General features: G+C 37.7%; 2 protein-coding genes across 4 annotated transcripts in view; both read right to left on the reverse strand.

Moving 5' to 3' along the window:
- Nucleotides 1–996, reverse strand: part of LOC139954747 (uncharacterized) — a 38,279-nt gene extending 37,283 nt beyond the window's left edge. The window contains exons 1-2 of the mRNA XM_071954668.1: nt 979–996; nt 697–784 (exon numbers count right to left, since the gene is read on the reverse strand). Coding sequence (XP_071810769.1) covers nt 697–784; nt 979–996 — 106 coding nt within the window. The remainder of the gene's footprint in view (nt 1–696; nt 785–978) is intronic.
- A 128-nt stretch (nt 997–1,124) lies between these two features.
- LOC139984245 (uncharacterized) overlaps nt 1,125–18,150 on the reverse strand; it is a 31,416-nt gene continuing 14,390 nt past the window's right edge. For all 3 annotated transcript variants that reach the window (XM_071998067.1, XM_071998066.1, XM_071998068.1), the window contains 8 exons: nt 15,040–15,141; nt 12,479–12,641; nt 9,349–9,751; nt 8,046–8,214; nt 4,975–5,301; nt 3,150–3,515; nt 2,313–2,426; nt 1,125–1,484 (listed from right to left, as the gene is read on the reverse strand). In XM_071998067.1, coding sequence (XP_071854168.1) covers nt 1,144–1,484; nt 2,313–2,426; nt 3,150–3,515; nt 4,975–5,301; nt 8,046–8,214; nt 9,349–9,751; nt 12,479–12,641; nt 15,040–15,141 — 1,985 coding nt within the window. In that variant the 3' untranslated portion in view covers nt 1,125–1,143. The remainder of the gene's footprint in view (nt 1,485–2,312; nt 2,427–3,149; nt 3,516–4,974; nt 5,302–8,045; nt 8,215–9,348; nt 9,752–12,478; nt 12,642–15,039; nt 15,142–18,150) is intronic.

Raw genomic sequence — 18,150 nt, forward strand, 5'->3', positions numbered from 1 at the left:
AGCTAGGAGATTGTGAGTACTGGTTAAATAAATTTGAGAAGCGTAGCGAGCGAAGCTGTCGCATCTCACGGCCGGGGGTCCAGGGGCCCGCTTAAGGGTGATTTTTGCTTCTTTTCAAATTTACAATTGGTAAATAACAGAAAAAGGTGACGTTATTATCATGTTTTACGGCAAGGGAAAGATAAAATTGTTACTTTTGTTGTATTTCACAAGCATTTTACTACTTTTTTGTGCCGGCCGGTGGACTGTTTATTCACTTCCAATGCCGGCCGGCAGGCGTGAGTGGCGGTTACCACCGGCCGCCGCCGGCCGGCGTGGCTATAACCCTGGCCAAGAACTAACAGACAGTTTTAAGAAAAAAAAAAAGAAGAAGAAAATAGAAAAATAAAGAAGCAATATAATAAATATAATAATAAAGAAGCAATATACAATTGCTTGAACAGATTACACTTTATTCGGCAGATCTCATTTCCATATTAAACCCCTTCTTAAGGGAACAGATACATTCTGAGAGTCAATAGTAAACACAGAGTAAAAATTTAAGTAACTTAATAAATGAGCAACTTAATAAATAAAAATTTAAAAAATTTAATAAACATTATTATTATTTACATTATATTCTTACATTATTTTATTACATTTAATAAACAAATTATCAACAAGTGAGCCCCGAAAAAAACCAAAGATAAAACGAACCTTGTGGCGTTGTAGTAGATGTTGATGTGATCCCAGCTACAAAGAGAAAAGAAAACAGATGTAATAATTGAAATAATTTATTAATCGACTCATGGAATAAAACAACAGAGAGAGGGTTCAGGTGTCGACATCTCTTTCAATTAATTTACTTTCTTTGTAAAGCGCCTTGAGCAGTGACTTTTGTTTACTGATTTGGCGCTATATAAGTCTCATTTATTATTATTATTATTATATTATTCAAAAGAGGGGGTGGGGGGGGGGGTCAATAGACCTCTCAGCAGCCAAAGAAAGGAAATACATTGCCAATGCTTACTACTGCATCAAATTTATTGGAATGCAGGATTTAAGAGTTTTTTTTCAAGCAGAGCATTCTCAAGGAATCCAACTAGATATCCGTAATTCCTGTCATAGTTAGTTACTAAAGTGGGAGAGAGAGAAGGAGGTGTGTCAAAATAGCTTGCCTGATAAGCAGGTTACATTGCCCTCAGGTTCACCAGATGGGAACAGAGTACAGTTACCGACGATTGAGACAATCTGAGGGCAGACCTCCGATAACATCTGGCAGTCCTGTTGACATGGGAAGTATCCTACTGCACCATCCGGACATTCGGGGAAGATAACTCCACAGAGGAAGAGAGTCGCAAGCTCTGGGCAACCGGCTAAGACGGGATCCACGAATGACAGGAACGCCTCAGCCGACTTGGTATCGGACACATAGTCGAGAGCTAGCGTTGCTTCAGAGTACGGGAGTCCTCGGCAGAAGTTACTCTGAACAGTTTCACATACCACTGGGTCCGAAAAAATATAGATTTTATTTTCAAGATTATCAGATGAGTAGTTTGTTTTGGTTTTTTTTTTATAACTTGTCTAATTCTATAAAACAGTTTTGAAGTTTGCAAATATCTAACGGAGTAAAGCAATCACCTTATCGATGAGGTGCTGTACCACATCGAGAGCAAGCGCCACTTCAGAGTACAAGAGTCCTCGGCAGAGGTTACTTTGTCAGTTTACTTGATCATCTTTATCGATGAGGTGTTATAATTTTGTGTCAAAAGCTATCGAGTGGTACTCAAACAAATTAAGATTGCGGCGGAAACAACGAAAACGCTCTCCTACATCGTTCCATAAATGATGAGAAATTTAATTATTTTTTTTTTAAATTTAAAAAATAATTAAATAAAAAAAACAACATGATGAGAAATATCTTGATTCCTTTGATAAAAAAATGTAAAAAAAATAAATAAATAAAAAAAATAAAAAGACTCACTTTTTCTTTTTTGACTTGAATGTATTTTGCTTGAAATTAGTTCTTCTCAAAATGACTTTTGCTTGAAATTGAAACTTTTTGTTTTTCATGAATTTATCATAAGTCAAATTAAAGTTGCTGCTTGATATGTCATCAACTTATACCTCAGATATGCCAAAACTTCAAAGAATGTTCATCACACTGACTGACGCTCAAACAGTAGCGAGTGTTCTCTCGCGCCGAGACATTGTCGGAGGGACTAAACCTTTTGTAGGGTACCCTTCCCTCCCCCCCTCCCTCCCTCCCTTTTCTTAACACTTTTAATATTGAGGGCTTATAGCAATGAACTTCACATTTTAAGGAAACTCACCCTCACAAGACTGTTCATCTTCTCCATTCCTGCAGTCACTAACACCATCGCAAACCCAAGAAGCAGGGATACATATACCCTCAACTGGACACCGGTAAAATCCATCACTGCAAACTAAAACACACAGGTAGACACTCTTAAAGAATGGTAACAGAAAATTGTCGTTTCCGAACAAACGTGGAGAAGCATAAAATCCAAAAGAGACAGCATTGAAATGTCCGGCTAAGAGTTTGTAAATTTTGAGACACGGTGAGATATTACAGCACCAGCTGTTGTACTCTTAAAATCAAATTCCTCGTTTTTCGCTCACGAGTAAGAATATTTTTTTCTCCCGTAGATTCTGAAAAGGGAAAGAGTTCATTCCTTTTCCTTTTTTATTATAAACACAAAATTAGTAATAAATAAAGTTGGTCTTGGTCAAGGAGTACCATCCTCATAGATTAAAAAGCTGTTCTTCTTTAAAAGGTAATCTCTGTTAACTGACAAACTCTGTCCTATAGATTGAAATCTGGAGTAGCCTGGGCCTGAGTTTAGAGGCATTGGACCACTGGGTAAATGTTACCATGTTCCCTGATTATTCATAGATGGAGAAACCCATCAAGCCAAGAACTAGGGTGTTAATATCCATGGCAAAAAGAAAGAGAGAAAACTATACAAAGGATCTTAAAAACTGTTATACTTGTGAGGAATTCTAGTTTTTTTTTAACCCAATTGAACCCAATCAGGCTCCTTGCTACTACTTCTGCTCTCTTAACCTGAAACCAATTCCACAGCATTCCAGCTAGCACTGTACCAATAACTCAACAGACTCTACATGGCACTAAAATGCTTCCTTACCTTCCTCACTCTTTACTGCTATCAATTCGTATTGAAATCCTGGAGCCTGGACACTTCCGTCCGATGCAAAGGCCAACCAAATTTCGTTTGTGTCAAAGAGTTGAGAAGCCGGGGGTACGTTCCCAGATGCTGTGTCAAATACTGATGTCCTATTATTGGGGTCAGTTCCTGTCCCTGTTACGACCACGTCAAAGGACCCCTCTGTGGTGAAGTTACGCACCTTGCCTAGGATTTGATAACCACCGGGAGCAACAGCTATCCACTGACAGTTCAAGCTACTGAAATATTCGGAAGGATAGTTAGGCGATGTCAGGATGGTAACCTCGTTCGTGAGTTCAAAGACCTCATTACAGATTGGATCTGGACCTGAGATGTAAAATGAAAGACACTCATCTTTTATGACTGAGAGAAAAATAAAACCAAGAATCCACAAACAAAGGCTTGAATCTCTATCCTTATCTGAGCAATTTTGCAATTCATAAAAATGTTCTTTATTTATTAACAAGTTCACTCCAGTAACTGGTGCAGTGACCTATCAGAATAACAAATGCTAGTTGAAGTATATCTGCTATGAGAGTGTGGTAGGCTTGCCTAGTTAAAAGTGTGGTAGGCTAGGCTTGTTACATCAACTACGAAACTGTGATAGGCTAGGCTAGTTACATCTACTACAAAAGTGTGGTAGGCTAGGTACTCCTTACATTAAATTAAGGTGATTGTTGCAATTCAGGAATCCAAGGACGTAATATTGATGATTCCCCACCCATTTTCCCCACTCCCCTGAAACAAGGATTAGCATCTACACTTGGGTGACATTTTGTGAGTCTCTCAGTGTCTTGAAAAGTTGGATGTTTCAAGCCTGGTCATATGCACAAGTACATAAAAAAAGCTCATCCAGAACTATTTTTTGTCCAAGATACAGAGGCTGGTATTCTTATTATTCATCAATAAGTACAATATGATGCTTTACATGTTAATTACACTTTATGAAATTTGTCATTGATCTAGTTTGCCTTTATCTGTGAACTTTTGTTGTTACATTCACAGCTTAGCTTCCAGCTGTCTCTACAAACCAGAGGACAAACAGGCAAACTTAAAAGCAAAAATATTCCAAATTTGGGGATCTTCCAGGAACAGAAGGATAAACTATCGGAACATTTTCTGGGGCAAAATACTCCAGGGATGGTACATGTTCCCAGGAAATCAAGGACGTCCGGTCACCTTTGGTAAATCTGCTATGGAAATATGGTAGACGGATATCTTGATGTTAACTTTGCAAATAACAGATTTTTCTGTAGACAGAAACGTGTGTCGTGTCATAACAAACAAAACCAACTGTTTAGTTTCAGTTTCGGTGAAATTTTGAATGCTTGAGATTTTACATTGCTAATGCCAAAACTGGGGTTTCCAAATTGCGTTAACGATCGAAAAAGCAAGCATCTAGTTCCACAAAAGTTCTTAAAGAATCTCTTAATTCAAAGAGTTTCACAAAAGAGTTTCACAAAAGAGTTTCACAAAATAGTTTTACAAAATAGTTCCACAAGAGTTCCACAAGAGCTCAAAGAGTTCCACAAAAGATATGCATACAACAAAAAGGAGTTTAACCCCTGCTCGATCTCGCAAGAGGTCCTACGGGGGATATGCATATTATGCATATTAAGTTAATTATGCATATTAATTATGCATATTAATTATTATATGCATATTAATTATATGCATATAAAATATGCATATATGCAAATATGCATATAAAATATGCATATAACATATAATTATTATATGCGTATTATATGCATATTAATTATGCATATTAAGTTAATTATCTTACCATAAGGGCACAATAGTTGGTCAGGGGTGCTGCCAATCGGTAATCCGTCACAGAATCCGGTGAAGTTGGAATTGCAGGCAAGTACAGTGTCCAGACATGTTTCACGGCAGGGTCGGACGCGTTGCTGCTGATCGACGGAGCAATCTTGAAAGAATGTGGCACACGCTAGGAAGGCCATGTCCACCGGACAACCCAATGCCGTCGCTCCATCAAGAATCCCATCGAGGAAGTCAAACAGGTCCTCTTGCGATGTCGAGTCGGTCATATTATATGGAAGCATTTCAGCACATACCGGGTGTTCTATTGCCTCACAATTAGATGTGAGTTCTATATCATAAAAAAGAGAAAAAAAACAAAAACACATATCTTAAGAAACGTGGATAAATGGCAAAGAAATTTACAGCTGGAATGTGATTTGAACCATTGATCTCTGGGTTATGAGCCCACCTTTCCAGCCCTCAGTTGGTGGCGATCTGTATGCAGACATTACTATTGCTGTAGACACCAGTTGGAAGCCACAGTACCTTGCATAATGGTGTTATGAGGGATCACACCCCAGTACCTTGCAGAATGGTGTTATGAGGGATCACGCCCCAGTACCTTGCAGAATGGTGTTATGAGGGATCACGCCCCAGTACCTTGCATAATGGTGGTATGAGGGATCACGCCCCAGTACCTTGCATAATGGTGGTATGAGGGATCACGCCCCAGTACCTTGCATAATGGTGGTATGAGGGATCACGCCCCAGTACCTTGCATAATGGTGTTATGAGGGATCACGCCCCATACCTTGAATGATGGTGTTATGAGGGATCACGCCCCAGTTTTAATAAGGGTCCAGAATGCGGCAGGGGAGGGATTTCAAGAAGAATCGACTTTTTACGTACAAATGAATTATGTTAAAAATGAAGAACGGAAAACTGACGGGGGGGGGGGGGGTTGGGGTGGCATTATCAACGATGGAGAAGAGCAGAGAAAAGTGATACACTTAGTAGTAGTGGTAGTTAGTTGAGTCTCGTCTATCCGACATGCTCAGTGATTAACCTCCGTCACGTATCACGATCTTGCGCAAGGTTTATTGCTTCCTCGAAATTGTTAATATTAATGTCCTTAAAATGCGACTTTATTTTTCCAAGCAAGGTAGTCACGGGCCTTCCTACTGGTTTAGCAGTATGTCTCAGTGCTTCTCTTAAAGCAACCTCTGCTGGAGCGTCCTCCTGGAGTCTTGCTACATGACTGAAAAATCTCAATCTTCTATGTGCGACTATGGATGGCCAAGGTGTTTGGTTGGTTTCATTGTAGAGCTCATCATTTGATAACCAATTATTATTGGTCCATCTAATGTTGAGGATATTACGAAGTAGTCTCCTTTGAAAAGTGTCAATTTTGCGATCAAGATCCTTCGTTGTGCCCCACAGTTCGCAATTGTACAAAAAATACTCTTTAATAAAGTCTCAGAAATCCTAAGCTTAATGTTCCGGCTTGTGTTTTTGCTTTTGAAAATGCTTGACAGTGTGTTGAAAGCACCGTTGGTTATACCAATTCTTCGGTTAATGTCTTATTCGGTCCCCAGCAAGCTTCCAACATATTTACACTTCTTCCAACTTTCATTTCCTTTTCTTGTGATTGAAAATTTCTCAGTTTTTGTGCAATTGATTTTCAGATTCCTTCCTGCCAGTTTGTCAGAAACTCATTTTTCAATATCTTGCAGTTTACTGTTAGTATAGCTGTTATAATACCCCCACAAAAAAAAAATATTGATTCATAAAAATGAATATTACTGTCAATGACTTTGTGTAATCTTTACCAGAATCTTTAACAGATGTATGATCTTTAACAGAAAAAGGAATCACATGATATTAATAACTTAATACAGAACCACTCTAAAATACCCTAACTTCTAAAATATGCTTTATTGTTACATTTGATTTTTTTTATTTTTAACTATGAGTAAATGAATAATCTAAAAACTGACCGGTAAATTGATATAAACTATAGACAAGTGCATCACTTGACACTTTTCAAAGGAGACTACTTCGTAATATTCTCAACATTAGATGGACCAATAACAATTGGTTATCAAACGATGAGCTCTACAATGAAACCAACCAAACACCTTGGTCATCCATAGTCGCACATAGAAGATTGAGATTTTTCAGTCATGTAGCAAGACTCCAGGAGGACGCTCCAGCAAAGGTTGCTTTAAGAGAAGCACTGAGACATACTGCTAAACCAGTAGGAAGGCCCGTGACTACCTTGCTTGGAAAAATAAAGTCGCAATTTAAGAACGTTAACATTATAAACAATTTTGAGGAAGCAATAAACCTCGCGCAAGATCGTGATACGTTGCAGAGGTTAATCACTGAGCATGTCGGATAGACGAGACTCAACTTACTGCTACTACTACTAACAGTAAACAGGTCAGCAAGTAGAAATAGAACAAAATGCAGGCCAGATAGTGGATATACCAGACAAATTGCAGATTTTTTAAAGGTATTCATCCTTCTTGAAGGCCAAATGTTTAGTGCAATTTTCTTACCGAGTAGTAAAAGTACTGTCATACTCTGCCCAATTGTATTAATATATAAATGGAATAATTGTCACTGAAAATTAAAAGAGTTGCTACATTTTGTGGACTGTTCCACTGAGATGACTTCTGTCTTGAATAATGTCATAATGCATATTGCACAATATCATCTCTGCATTTTATGGCAGAGGAACTGATTTTTTTTTTTTTTGGTATTTGTACTTCGTATTCATTTTCTGCCATGTATCTTAAATTTGTGTGTTTTTGTTTTATTTTTGTTGTTAAGCGCTATGATCATATTTGGAATAGCGCTATATCAAGCATTGTATTTATTATTCACTATATATAGCCATATTTGCTAACTACAAGAACATTGCCTAGACACATACTGCATGACTGATGTGCCCACCACTTACAGAGCGATCTGGATGTTTAAAAAAAAAAATTTCTTTTAATTATTAGTGTTCGTTACAGATCACTTCGTTATAGTCACTTCCTAAATACAAGAACTAGTTTATGTGAAGAAATAAAGACCTCAATTTACCTCCATCGTTTATGAGGCTGTTGATGAAGTCGTTGTACTGTGAAACACGAGCAAATCCTGATGAAGAAGTTCCGCAGTTGTCATCGATATCTACGAAAAAGCTAGAGACACCGACCAAATTAAATCGCCCATCGGCTCGTTGGCAGGCCAGAGGTCCTCCACTGTCACCCTGATGGGGGAAAATGATAACAAGGCATTATGAGGCCAATAGTCAAGCACATTACAGAGAAATGATATCCTTTTTCTAATTCATATGAGAGTGTCACAAGTTCACAACATTCTGTCATCATCTTCATGGAAAAACTAAAGTTCCTTGTATATCTCATTTTCTAAATCTCAATTCTATATTAATGTTCATACTTGCAAGTTAAATTTAAGCAGGGTTAAACCTAGTACAATATCAAAGGTAAAAGCTATCTAGTTCACTTCAAGATTATAGGACAGATATCTAGCTCACATGAAGATTACAGGACAGATATTTAGTTCACATCAAGATTACAGGACAGATATTTAGTTCACATCAAGATTACAGGACAGATATTTAGTTCACATCAAGATTACAAGACAGATATTTAGTTCACATCAAGATTGTAGGACAGATTCCTAGCTCACATCAAGATTATAGGACAGATATCTAGCTCATGTCAAGATTACAGGACATATACCTAGTTCACGTCAAGATTATAGGACAGATATCTAGTTCACATCAAGATTATAGGACAGATACCTAGTTCACATCAAGATTATAGGACATATACCTAGTTCACATCAAGATTATAGGACAGATATCTAGTTCACATCAAGATTATAGGACAGATATCTAGTTCACATCAAGATTATAAGACAGATATCTAGTTAACATCAAGATTATAGTACAGATATTTAGCTCACATCAAGATTACAGGACAGATATTTAGTTCACATCAAGATTACAGGACAGATATTTAGTTCACATCAAGATTGTAGGACAGATTCCTAGCTCACATCAAGATTATAGGACAGATATCTAGCTCACGTCAAGATTACAGGACATATACCTAGTTCACGTCAAGATTATAGGACAGATATCTAGTTCACATCAAGATTACAGGACAGATATCTAGTTCACATCAAGATTACAGGACAGATATCTAGTTCACATCAAGATTATAGGACAGATATCTATTTCACATCAAGATTATAGGACAGATATCTAGTTCACATCAAGATTACAGGACAGATATCTAGTTCACGTCAAGATTATAGGACAGATATCTATTTCACATCAAGAGCTTTCGAGTACTGCCCATTCCACTAGACTTACTGGACAAATTCCTTGGCCGCCACCACCAGCACAAATTTGATTATCCGAGACATTCAAGAACATGCATTCTTCTTTGGTGTGCAAATCGAGTGCCACCTCTTGCAACAACGACGCAGTTGGATTGCTTAGACCGACTTGACCGAATCCAGATGCGTCGCAGGTCTCGTAGAGGGCCGCTTCTTCGGAGCTGGTCTCCAGACAGATGGGTCTCACGTACAAACTGTAATCGACCGGATCTTCGAGGTGAAGGAGAGCCACGTCATTTTCAAAGTTGAAGGAATTGTAACCTGGATGGAGGTATATCCTGTCCACCGCAGCGAACACAGTCGAGTTGATCAAACTAGCGGTATCGACATCCACAAAACCAAATGCTACACCTAGAATGGTCACCTCTATTTCCTTCCTGCAAAGGACGAGGAAGTGGACTTATGTCAAATATCGTGAACGTACTTTGGGAAATAACGCAAATTATGTCATTTGAGTTTTAAATGCAAAAAAAATTATACTTCCTTTCAAACAATTACTCTGATACTGAGGAGATCGACAGATAATTCTCCACCTTTGACTGTAACGTAATGCAGCGATGTAACTTATCATGATTTAATGTGCCATATGCAAAATATTGAAAGCAATGTATCCATGCAATATTTACTGCAGTGGAATGCTAAGTATTAAATGTACATCCTATGTAGTGCATTGTATTTAAAAGCATTGAAGACTCTCCCCAAACCGCGTGCCGCGCTCTGAAAAAGTTTACTTTCCGTTGCTTGCAAATGACGTTTTCATCTTGTCGCTACAAAATGCAGACAGTTATGAAACGTGATACCTTGTTATCTTTTATCTAGACCTGAGATGTCCATCGCTGTATCGTTTGTATACTGTGCTGTGGGTATTAGCTGTATGTACTGACTGTACACTAGTGTCTAATTACTGACCATAGCAAGCTGTGTGTGTATTTTCTGGGATTGATGGTGGTGTCTAACACTTCTGTTACACCTCATTCGAAACTAGGTCAGATTACCGGCATGAGACGTTTCTTCGTGCGCGAGTCTTCACACCCTTTAATAGTATCCACAATGTAATATTTCGTTCGTCATATATTCTTCGTAATCGCATCATATGTAATTAATTATATGCATGCAGTGTATCCTAAATTTAAAAATATAAACTGTTTTGTATGTATCATGCAATAAATTTGTACAAAATACAGCATATTGTATGTAATGTATTGCATTATGTCAAGTATAGTACCTGGTGTATCCTATGGTATGTATCATACGCAAGGGGTGTAATGTATATTAAATGCATCATGTTCCGTATCATATGTTACATATTATGTACAGGTATTGTAAAGAATACAGCATAGGTACCGTAATGCATTAGGTAATGCAGTATACATAAGTGTGTAATGTACAGTAATCATGTATCATAATCATGTATTAATCATGTACAGTAATCATGTAATCATGATTAATCAAAATACTCATGTAATCATGTATCATATGTTACATATCATGTAATGTATTGTACAGAATACAGCATCTATAATGTACTGTAACGCACTATGTAATGCAGTATACATCTAAGTGTGTAATGTGCAGTAATCATGTATTATAATCATGTACAGTAATCATATAATCATGATTACTCAAAATACTCATGTAATCATGTACAGTAATCATGTATCATATGTTATGTATCATACACACTGTATTGTACAGAATACAGCATAGGTAATGTACTGTAATGCATTACGTAATGTAGTATACATCTAAGTGTGTAATGTGCAGTAATCATGTAACATAATCATGTATTAATCATGTACAGTAATCATGTATCATATGTTACATATCATATGTTACATGTATCATGTTATGTATTGGATACAGAATAGGTAATGTATTGTAATGCATTAAGCCATGTAGTGTACTATGTAACTTGTGTCCTATCCTATGTAATATATTATATATGTAAGGTGTGTAATGTATCAGATGTTATGTATAATTGGTATTGTGTAACGTACATATTGTATTACATGTAATATACACTGTATGTAATATCTTTGCAATTTGCAATTTTTCAGACAGCTGTTGCAGAGTACTGTACCAGCTAGGTTCCATTTTGTATAATGAATATCATAATCAATACTAGTCTTAGGATCTGTTGAAAAGGTTTCAAGAGTTAATATTCGATAAGTTATGTCCATAGTGTAAGCTGTTTCAATTGGGACTGACCTACCTCCAGAAATCAGGGTAGTAAGGAGACAATGATATTGATGCAGCCACTTTGCACAACAAACAAACTAGGCAATCGTTTGTCTTAGACCTCTTCTGATTGGTCCGTAAACCAATTCTAGACAGCAATTCTCGTCATCCTACCTGTTTGGCTTATTCACGTTGTTGGTGTTATTTTAACTATTTTAATTAAAATGCTAATTCTCATAATTTTCTTATCACTTTTTTTCATTTTCATGCCCACCCTTTTCATGTACTACAAAAAAAGCATTTAAATCTTGGGCAGCAGTTGGCCTAATATGGGAATTTTACAAAATACATTCTTGCTTGATACTGCTAATGCTATTAAATTCTTTAAGACTTGTCCGGAGCCCTGGTTTCCCCTTTAGGCTACATCAATCTTGCCAAAGACTGAAAGGGCTTAAGTTGGGTCCAGCATATACCTGTAGTACTGTACAGGCACTTACTGAAGGGAATTAAGTGATTAGAAATTGTCTGTTTGCTCAAAATTTTCTGATGGTAAAGTGGTAAGAAGTGGATCGACGTAAAGCATTAACATGCTCGAAATAAAAAATATAATCTAGAACCTACAGTGGGAACCTAGAGATGTATTTACATTCTTAGAGAATATAAGCAAAATTTAACATCCATTTATGGGCATCCTTATTTGCACTGGGTCATTTGCCATAGAAAAGTATAAAGAGAAACTACTCAAAAACAAATCCAGTAACCACAGTTTTTTTCTTTCTTTCTTTTTTAAACCAGAATTTTAAAATTAGTTTGAAAAGTTGACATAATGCCTACATTGTAAACTGTGCTTTTGTAATATTATGTGAGTTTATTGAGAGTTCTGAACCCTGTGTGCAAGCAAACAACAAACAAGCAACTGTACTTACTCCACACAATGAGCGGCTGTTATTGCCCATTCCCTGTTGATGAGAGAACACCCACAGGTATACTGTGTAGACACGAGCAACCCTTGCCATGGATACTGACCCAAAGGTGCATTAGCGCCACCGATTATTCTGGATGCTGGAACCGTCCCGCAGATATCATCGTCTGTAAAAGGAGGGGGAGGGGGGTGGGGGGTGTAGAAAAGTGAAAGTGGTAACTACTTCTGATTATTTCCTAAGGGAAAGAACGTCATTTCATAGTGTGGGCCATCTGTATCCACCCTCAAAATTGATGAACTACTCAGTGCATGCATCTGATGTCAGATACAGTATTTCAATTACAACACAAAGTTTGGCTCAGATTACCTAGTGTGGGAGGTATTTGTATGACCTCCAATGGAAGGGGGGGGGGTCATGCAGGGCAGGTTTGTATGGAACGCCGAAAGGGCAATGTATTATGTTGTTTCCTTCTATGCTGTATGTTATCAGGTTGTTGTCTCCTTTGATGTTGCTGTCTCAACATTGAGAGAGACAAGAACATTGAAGGAGACAACAACATGATAACAGACAGCATAGAAATAAACAACATGATACATTCCCCTATCGGTATAAAGTTGTATATAAAGCACAAAAATTTGTCCTAACATTTATATCATGTTGAAAATAAATTCAGGACAAAATTTTGGTTGCTTCTTCATCGCCAGGTAATCACACGTCAACTTTTACCAATAACATCAAATTGTACAATTTTATTTTCTTATATATCGTAAGAGAAAAGGCAGCGTCAAGGATGAATCATTCCACGTTCGTTATTGTCAATCATCACCTTTCATTTCTATCACGTTGTAGAATACGCCGATTAGATCATGGGCGTCTGCCGAAAGGGACGATTCCAATGAAATAATGACAGAAAAAGTCACATTTTTTCGATTTGCTTTTGAATTTGATATCATACAAACAACACATGAGTCTGATGATGAGAAACAGTGCAACTAGAATCTGAAAGGATTCATAAGTTTCAGGCTAATGGATACCCATGTGGTGAACACAGTTTCAGGCTAATGGATACCCATGTGGTAAACAGTTTCAGGCTAATGGATACCCATGTAATGAACACAGTTTCAGGCTAATGGATACCCATGTGGTAAACAGTTTCAGGCTAATGGATACCCATGTAATGAACACAGTTTCAGGCTAATGGATACCCATGTGGTAAACAGTTTCAGGCTAATGGATACCCATGTGGTGAACAGTTTCAGGCTAATGGATACCCATTTGGTGAACACAGTTTTAGGCTAATGGATACCAATGTGGTGAACAGTTTTAGGCTAATGGATACCCATGTGGTGAACAGTTTTAGGCTAATGGATACCCATGTGGTGAACACAGTTTCAGGCTAATGGATACCCATTTGGTGAACACAGTTTTAGGCTAATGGATACCCATGTGGTGAACAGTTTTAGGCTAATGGATACCCATGTGGTGAACAGTTTCAGGCTAATGGATACCCATGTGGTGAACACAGTTTTAGGCTAATGGATACCCATGTGGTGAACACAGTTTTAAGCTAATGGATACCCATGTGGTGAACACAGTTTTAGGCTAATGGATACCCATGTGGTGAACAGTTTTAGGCTAATGGATACCTATGTGGTGAACACAAGTTCTAGGCTAATGGATACCCATGTGGTGAACAGTTTCAGGCTAATGGATACCCATGTGGTGAACACAGTTTCAGGCTAATGGATACCCATGTAATGAACACAGTTTCAGGCTAATGGATACCCATGTGGTAAACAGTTTCAGGCTAATGGATACCCATGTGGTGAACAGTTTCAGGCTAATGGATACCCATGTGGTGAACAGTTTCAGGCTAATGGATACCCATGTAATGAACACAGTTTCAGGCTAATGGATACCCATGTGGTAAACAGTTTCAGGCTAATGGATACCCATGTGGTGAACACAGTTTTAGGCTAATGGATACCCATGTAATGAACAGTTTCAGGCTAATGGATACCCATGTGGTGAACACAGTTTCAGGCTAATGGATACCCATGTGGTGAACACAGTTTCAGGCTAATGGATACCCATGTGGTGAACAGTTTTAGGCTAATGGATACCCATGTGGTGAACACAGTTTTAGACTAATGGATACCCATGTGGTGAACAGTTTCAGGCTAATGGATACCCATGTAATGAACACAGTTTCAGGATAATGGATACCCATGTGGTGAACACAGTTTTAGGCTAATGGATACCCATGTGGTGAACACAGTTTCAGGCTAATGGATACCCATGTGGTGAACACAGTTTTAGACTAATGGATACCCATGTGGTGAACACAGTTTCAGGCTAATGGATACCCATGTGGTGAACACAGTTTACAAAAATATCCTTGCTATCTAGTGCCAGTGTGATCAATTTGGTGAACTTCCTTGACAACAAATACAAACAAAATTCTCCAATCTAACAAAGAGGGACAATTATTAAGGAAAGGGAAAGAAATGCACCCCCCTCCCCCTCCCCCTCCCTCCAAAACAAAATACTTAATAATTTGTCACCTGTAGGCCTAGAACTGCTACCGAAGATGCTAGTAACCAATGAGGAGACACTTTGCAGGATGGTTGGAGTGGTAGACACTTCTTGAGGTGGAGTTGTTATACCTGAAGAAAAAAACACAAATTGAAAATGCTAAAAAAGATATATATCTTACTGTTCTTATCCACGATTAGATTAACAGTAATATCCACACCAAAATTCTTCTTTAATTGATATAAAAACTCATTTAAAGTGGTCATATGGAGTATCTATGCACTTTTGGAACTAGCTGTTATGAGGGAAGGGGGGGAGGGGGTTGTGAGAGGGGAGGAGAAAGTTACTTGTGGATATATTATGCAAATTGGGTTCAAACTTTCAAGCCATGTGACTGACTTTCAAGTCATAATCAAGTTTGTGTAGCTTATCATGCAAATCCAGATTAAAACATGTTTGTTGGTCAACATGAGCTTCCAACTTTGATACTATACCTCAAATGTACATGTAGATTTTTGATAAACACCTGGCATGCATTTTACAAAACGATAAAAAGAAAGGAAAAAAGAGGACAACACGTTTAGACTAGCGTTGTTATATTTAGGGAGTTCCCCTTACATATATGACTCGGTTTATTTGTGTTTATATTTTGACTCGGTTTATTTGTGATATAATTGTTTCAGCAATGTGCTCTTAATACTAGATTTGAAATAAACTATTCAAATCTACCTAACAAAAAGATTCTAGAAAGCTGAGTTACATACTGTAGGAAAAAAAGTATATTTATGAAAAAAGGGAACACTTTGAAAATGGGTCTACATAACAACTCCCTGGTTACATCAGGCCATGCAATAGGTCAACTTTGGGACATGTGCTTCAAATGTGGTTATTATAAAGCAAGGGTTATCTATCAATTCACTAGTCATGTCAGCCTATATGTTGGTACTTGACCTTGTCCGTTCCTATGGTGCCAATGAGGAACCGTCCTCAGGTCGGAGGTCAACTACAAGGTCACCTTACTTCTGGAGTGTTAGCTCAGTGGTTAACGCCAGTGCCTTTCAATCATAAGGTCCCCGGTTAGAGTCACTCCCAGATTAATGTATGTCGTCCAGTTACTGCTTTGTTGACAATTAACAATTCATAATCATGGACGTTAAATATGAATGTAAGAGGCTGACTTCGATCAGCTTGCGGCTTTGATAAGCCAATGAGGCTTCTTCGCGAGTTCCTGCTTGCAGGAGGATCTAATATATATATTCATTCATACTTCCAGATATGGCAATATTCCAGCTTTCCAGAACCCGTTATGTCCTACGGCGACAAGTAATATCACATACTATCAGGCTATTATAAAGTTACAGAGTATCAAGTCACATCAAGTTACAAAAAGTAAGATTGTTTGCAGATGTTAACTTTGTTCAACTTAATTGTTTTCCATATTTAAGCTAAATAATATAAAATTATGAACTTCAGCATCGATGACTATAGTGAAATGTTCATGTCACGATGTAACACTAGGCATGTAAAATTGTAATTATGTTAGTCCACTAAGGACTAGTGCTGTGCCGTTTACACGTTTAAACGTGTAAACGAACGAAACATCGTTTAAACGTTTAATAAAACCTTATGAACGTTTAAACGAAACTATGATATCAACTGAAAATTAAATTATTGGCAAAAATCGCGTATCAATTCCCGTGTTTATTTTGTCTACTACGCGAAATAAACTTGAACGCTGTTATCCTTTTGTGAAAACTTCCTGATTCGCGGCACAAGTGTACTTTATATCGAGCCGACAGCGGCGGCGCAGATAATCCAGTCAATGCATGTTCGATCGATATGATTACAATCCCTGTCCATCACTTTGAACTCTCCGACCAGACAATACCGGGTCGAATACTCGACTTGGTAATAGCTGTTCAAATACATGATCAAAGGAAATGTATCGATTGGAGATCGTAAAAAAGCTCTGAAAATCAGTAGAAAAATTACCAATTGTGTACGAACAGTAAGTTGGTACACCTTTCAAATTTTACGAAAGATCCAGCAAAACACTTTCGAAAAATTCACACGAAACTGGCAAATCGTGCTAAATGCAACTATTGTCATGTATACAAGGCTCTAGTACACCCATTTATGAATAAACCGTAAGACCACATCTAGTGTTAAGCGGGGGGGGGGGGGGGGAAGAAAGTATTTTCTAGAATTTCCAAAAATACGGAAAAAATAATATCCTACCACAGTTAAGTGTATAGCAAATAGCCTAACCACCTCGTCTGTTACGGATCTCACGTAACTACAAAAACACAACCAATTGTATTTTGCGAACTTTAACGTTTTCTACAAGAACATGGAAATAATGTTAAGCATTAGTTAATCATGCCGTGTGGCCTAAAACATATTTTATTACAAGGTTTACTTTCATAAAGATGACCATAGCTTGATATCTTGGCTGCGTGTATCAACTGTGCCTCGTGTATCATGGGGAATACACTATGAAACGTTTCTTGGAAACGTGCCAAAAATGTTAACAAACAGGTGTTAGAGGATGAGCGCGCAGTTGTTTGGCAAGATATATGGGAAAATTCTGAGCACATATACAGTATCCTACCGTAGTATTTAAGTTAGGTTAAACCGTACTGCAGTTGTAATCTGATGTACGTTTAGTGCGCGCTATTCATTGTTAGGCATTTTAGAAACGGGGCTTTGCCGAACGTTTTTTGTTTCATAATATCGGAGGTTCTGTAAGTTAAACTTTTTAAAGATTGTAAAACAGATAAATCTCTTTTCATTTTATAACAAAATACAGCTACTCTAACTTGTCATTTAAAAATTTTCATCTGCTTCGTGACAATTTAAATTCAAAAAGTTGTCAGTATTTTGCATCCTCAACGGCGAATTTTTTTATCGCCAGACACGCAAAAAATTCCTTTTCCTTTTCCGGGGTCTTCGCCCCACCAGGGCCCTAGGGCGGTCCCCTGGACCCCACGCCTTTATACTCGGCGTTTTCTCGCGATATTCTCGAACGTTTAAACGTTTAAACGAACGAAAAATCGGCCGTTTAAACGTTTAGGTCTTTAAACGAAAACTCACAGCCCTACTAAGGACTTATTATAAGTAACATCAGTTATGTAAAGTTT

This window comes from Apostichopus japonicus, chromosome 17 (assembly GCF_037975245.1).
Source record: "Apostichopus japonicus isolate 1M-3 chromosome 17, ASM3797524v1, whole genome shotgun sequence".
Classification (NCBI taxonomy): Eukaryota; Metazoa; Echinodermata; class Holothuroidea; order Aspidochirotida; family Stichopodidae; genus Apostichopus; species Apostichopus japonicus.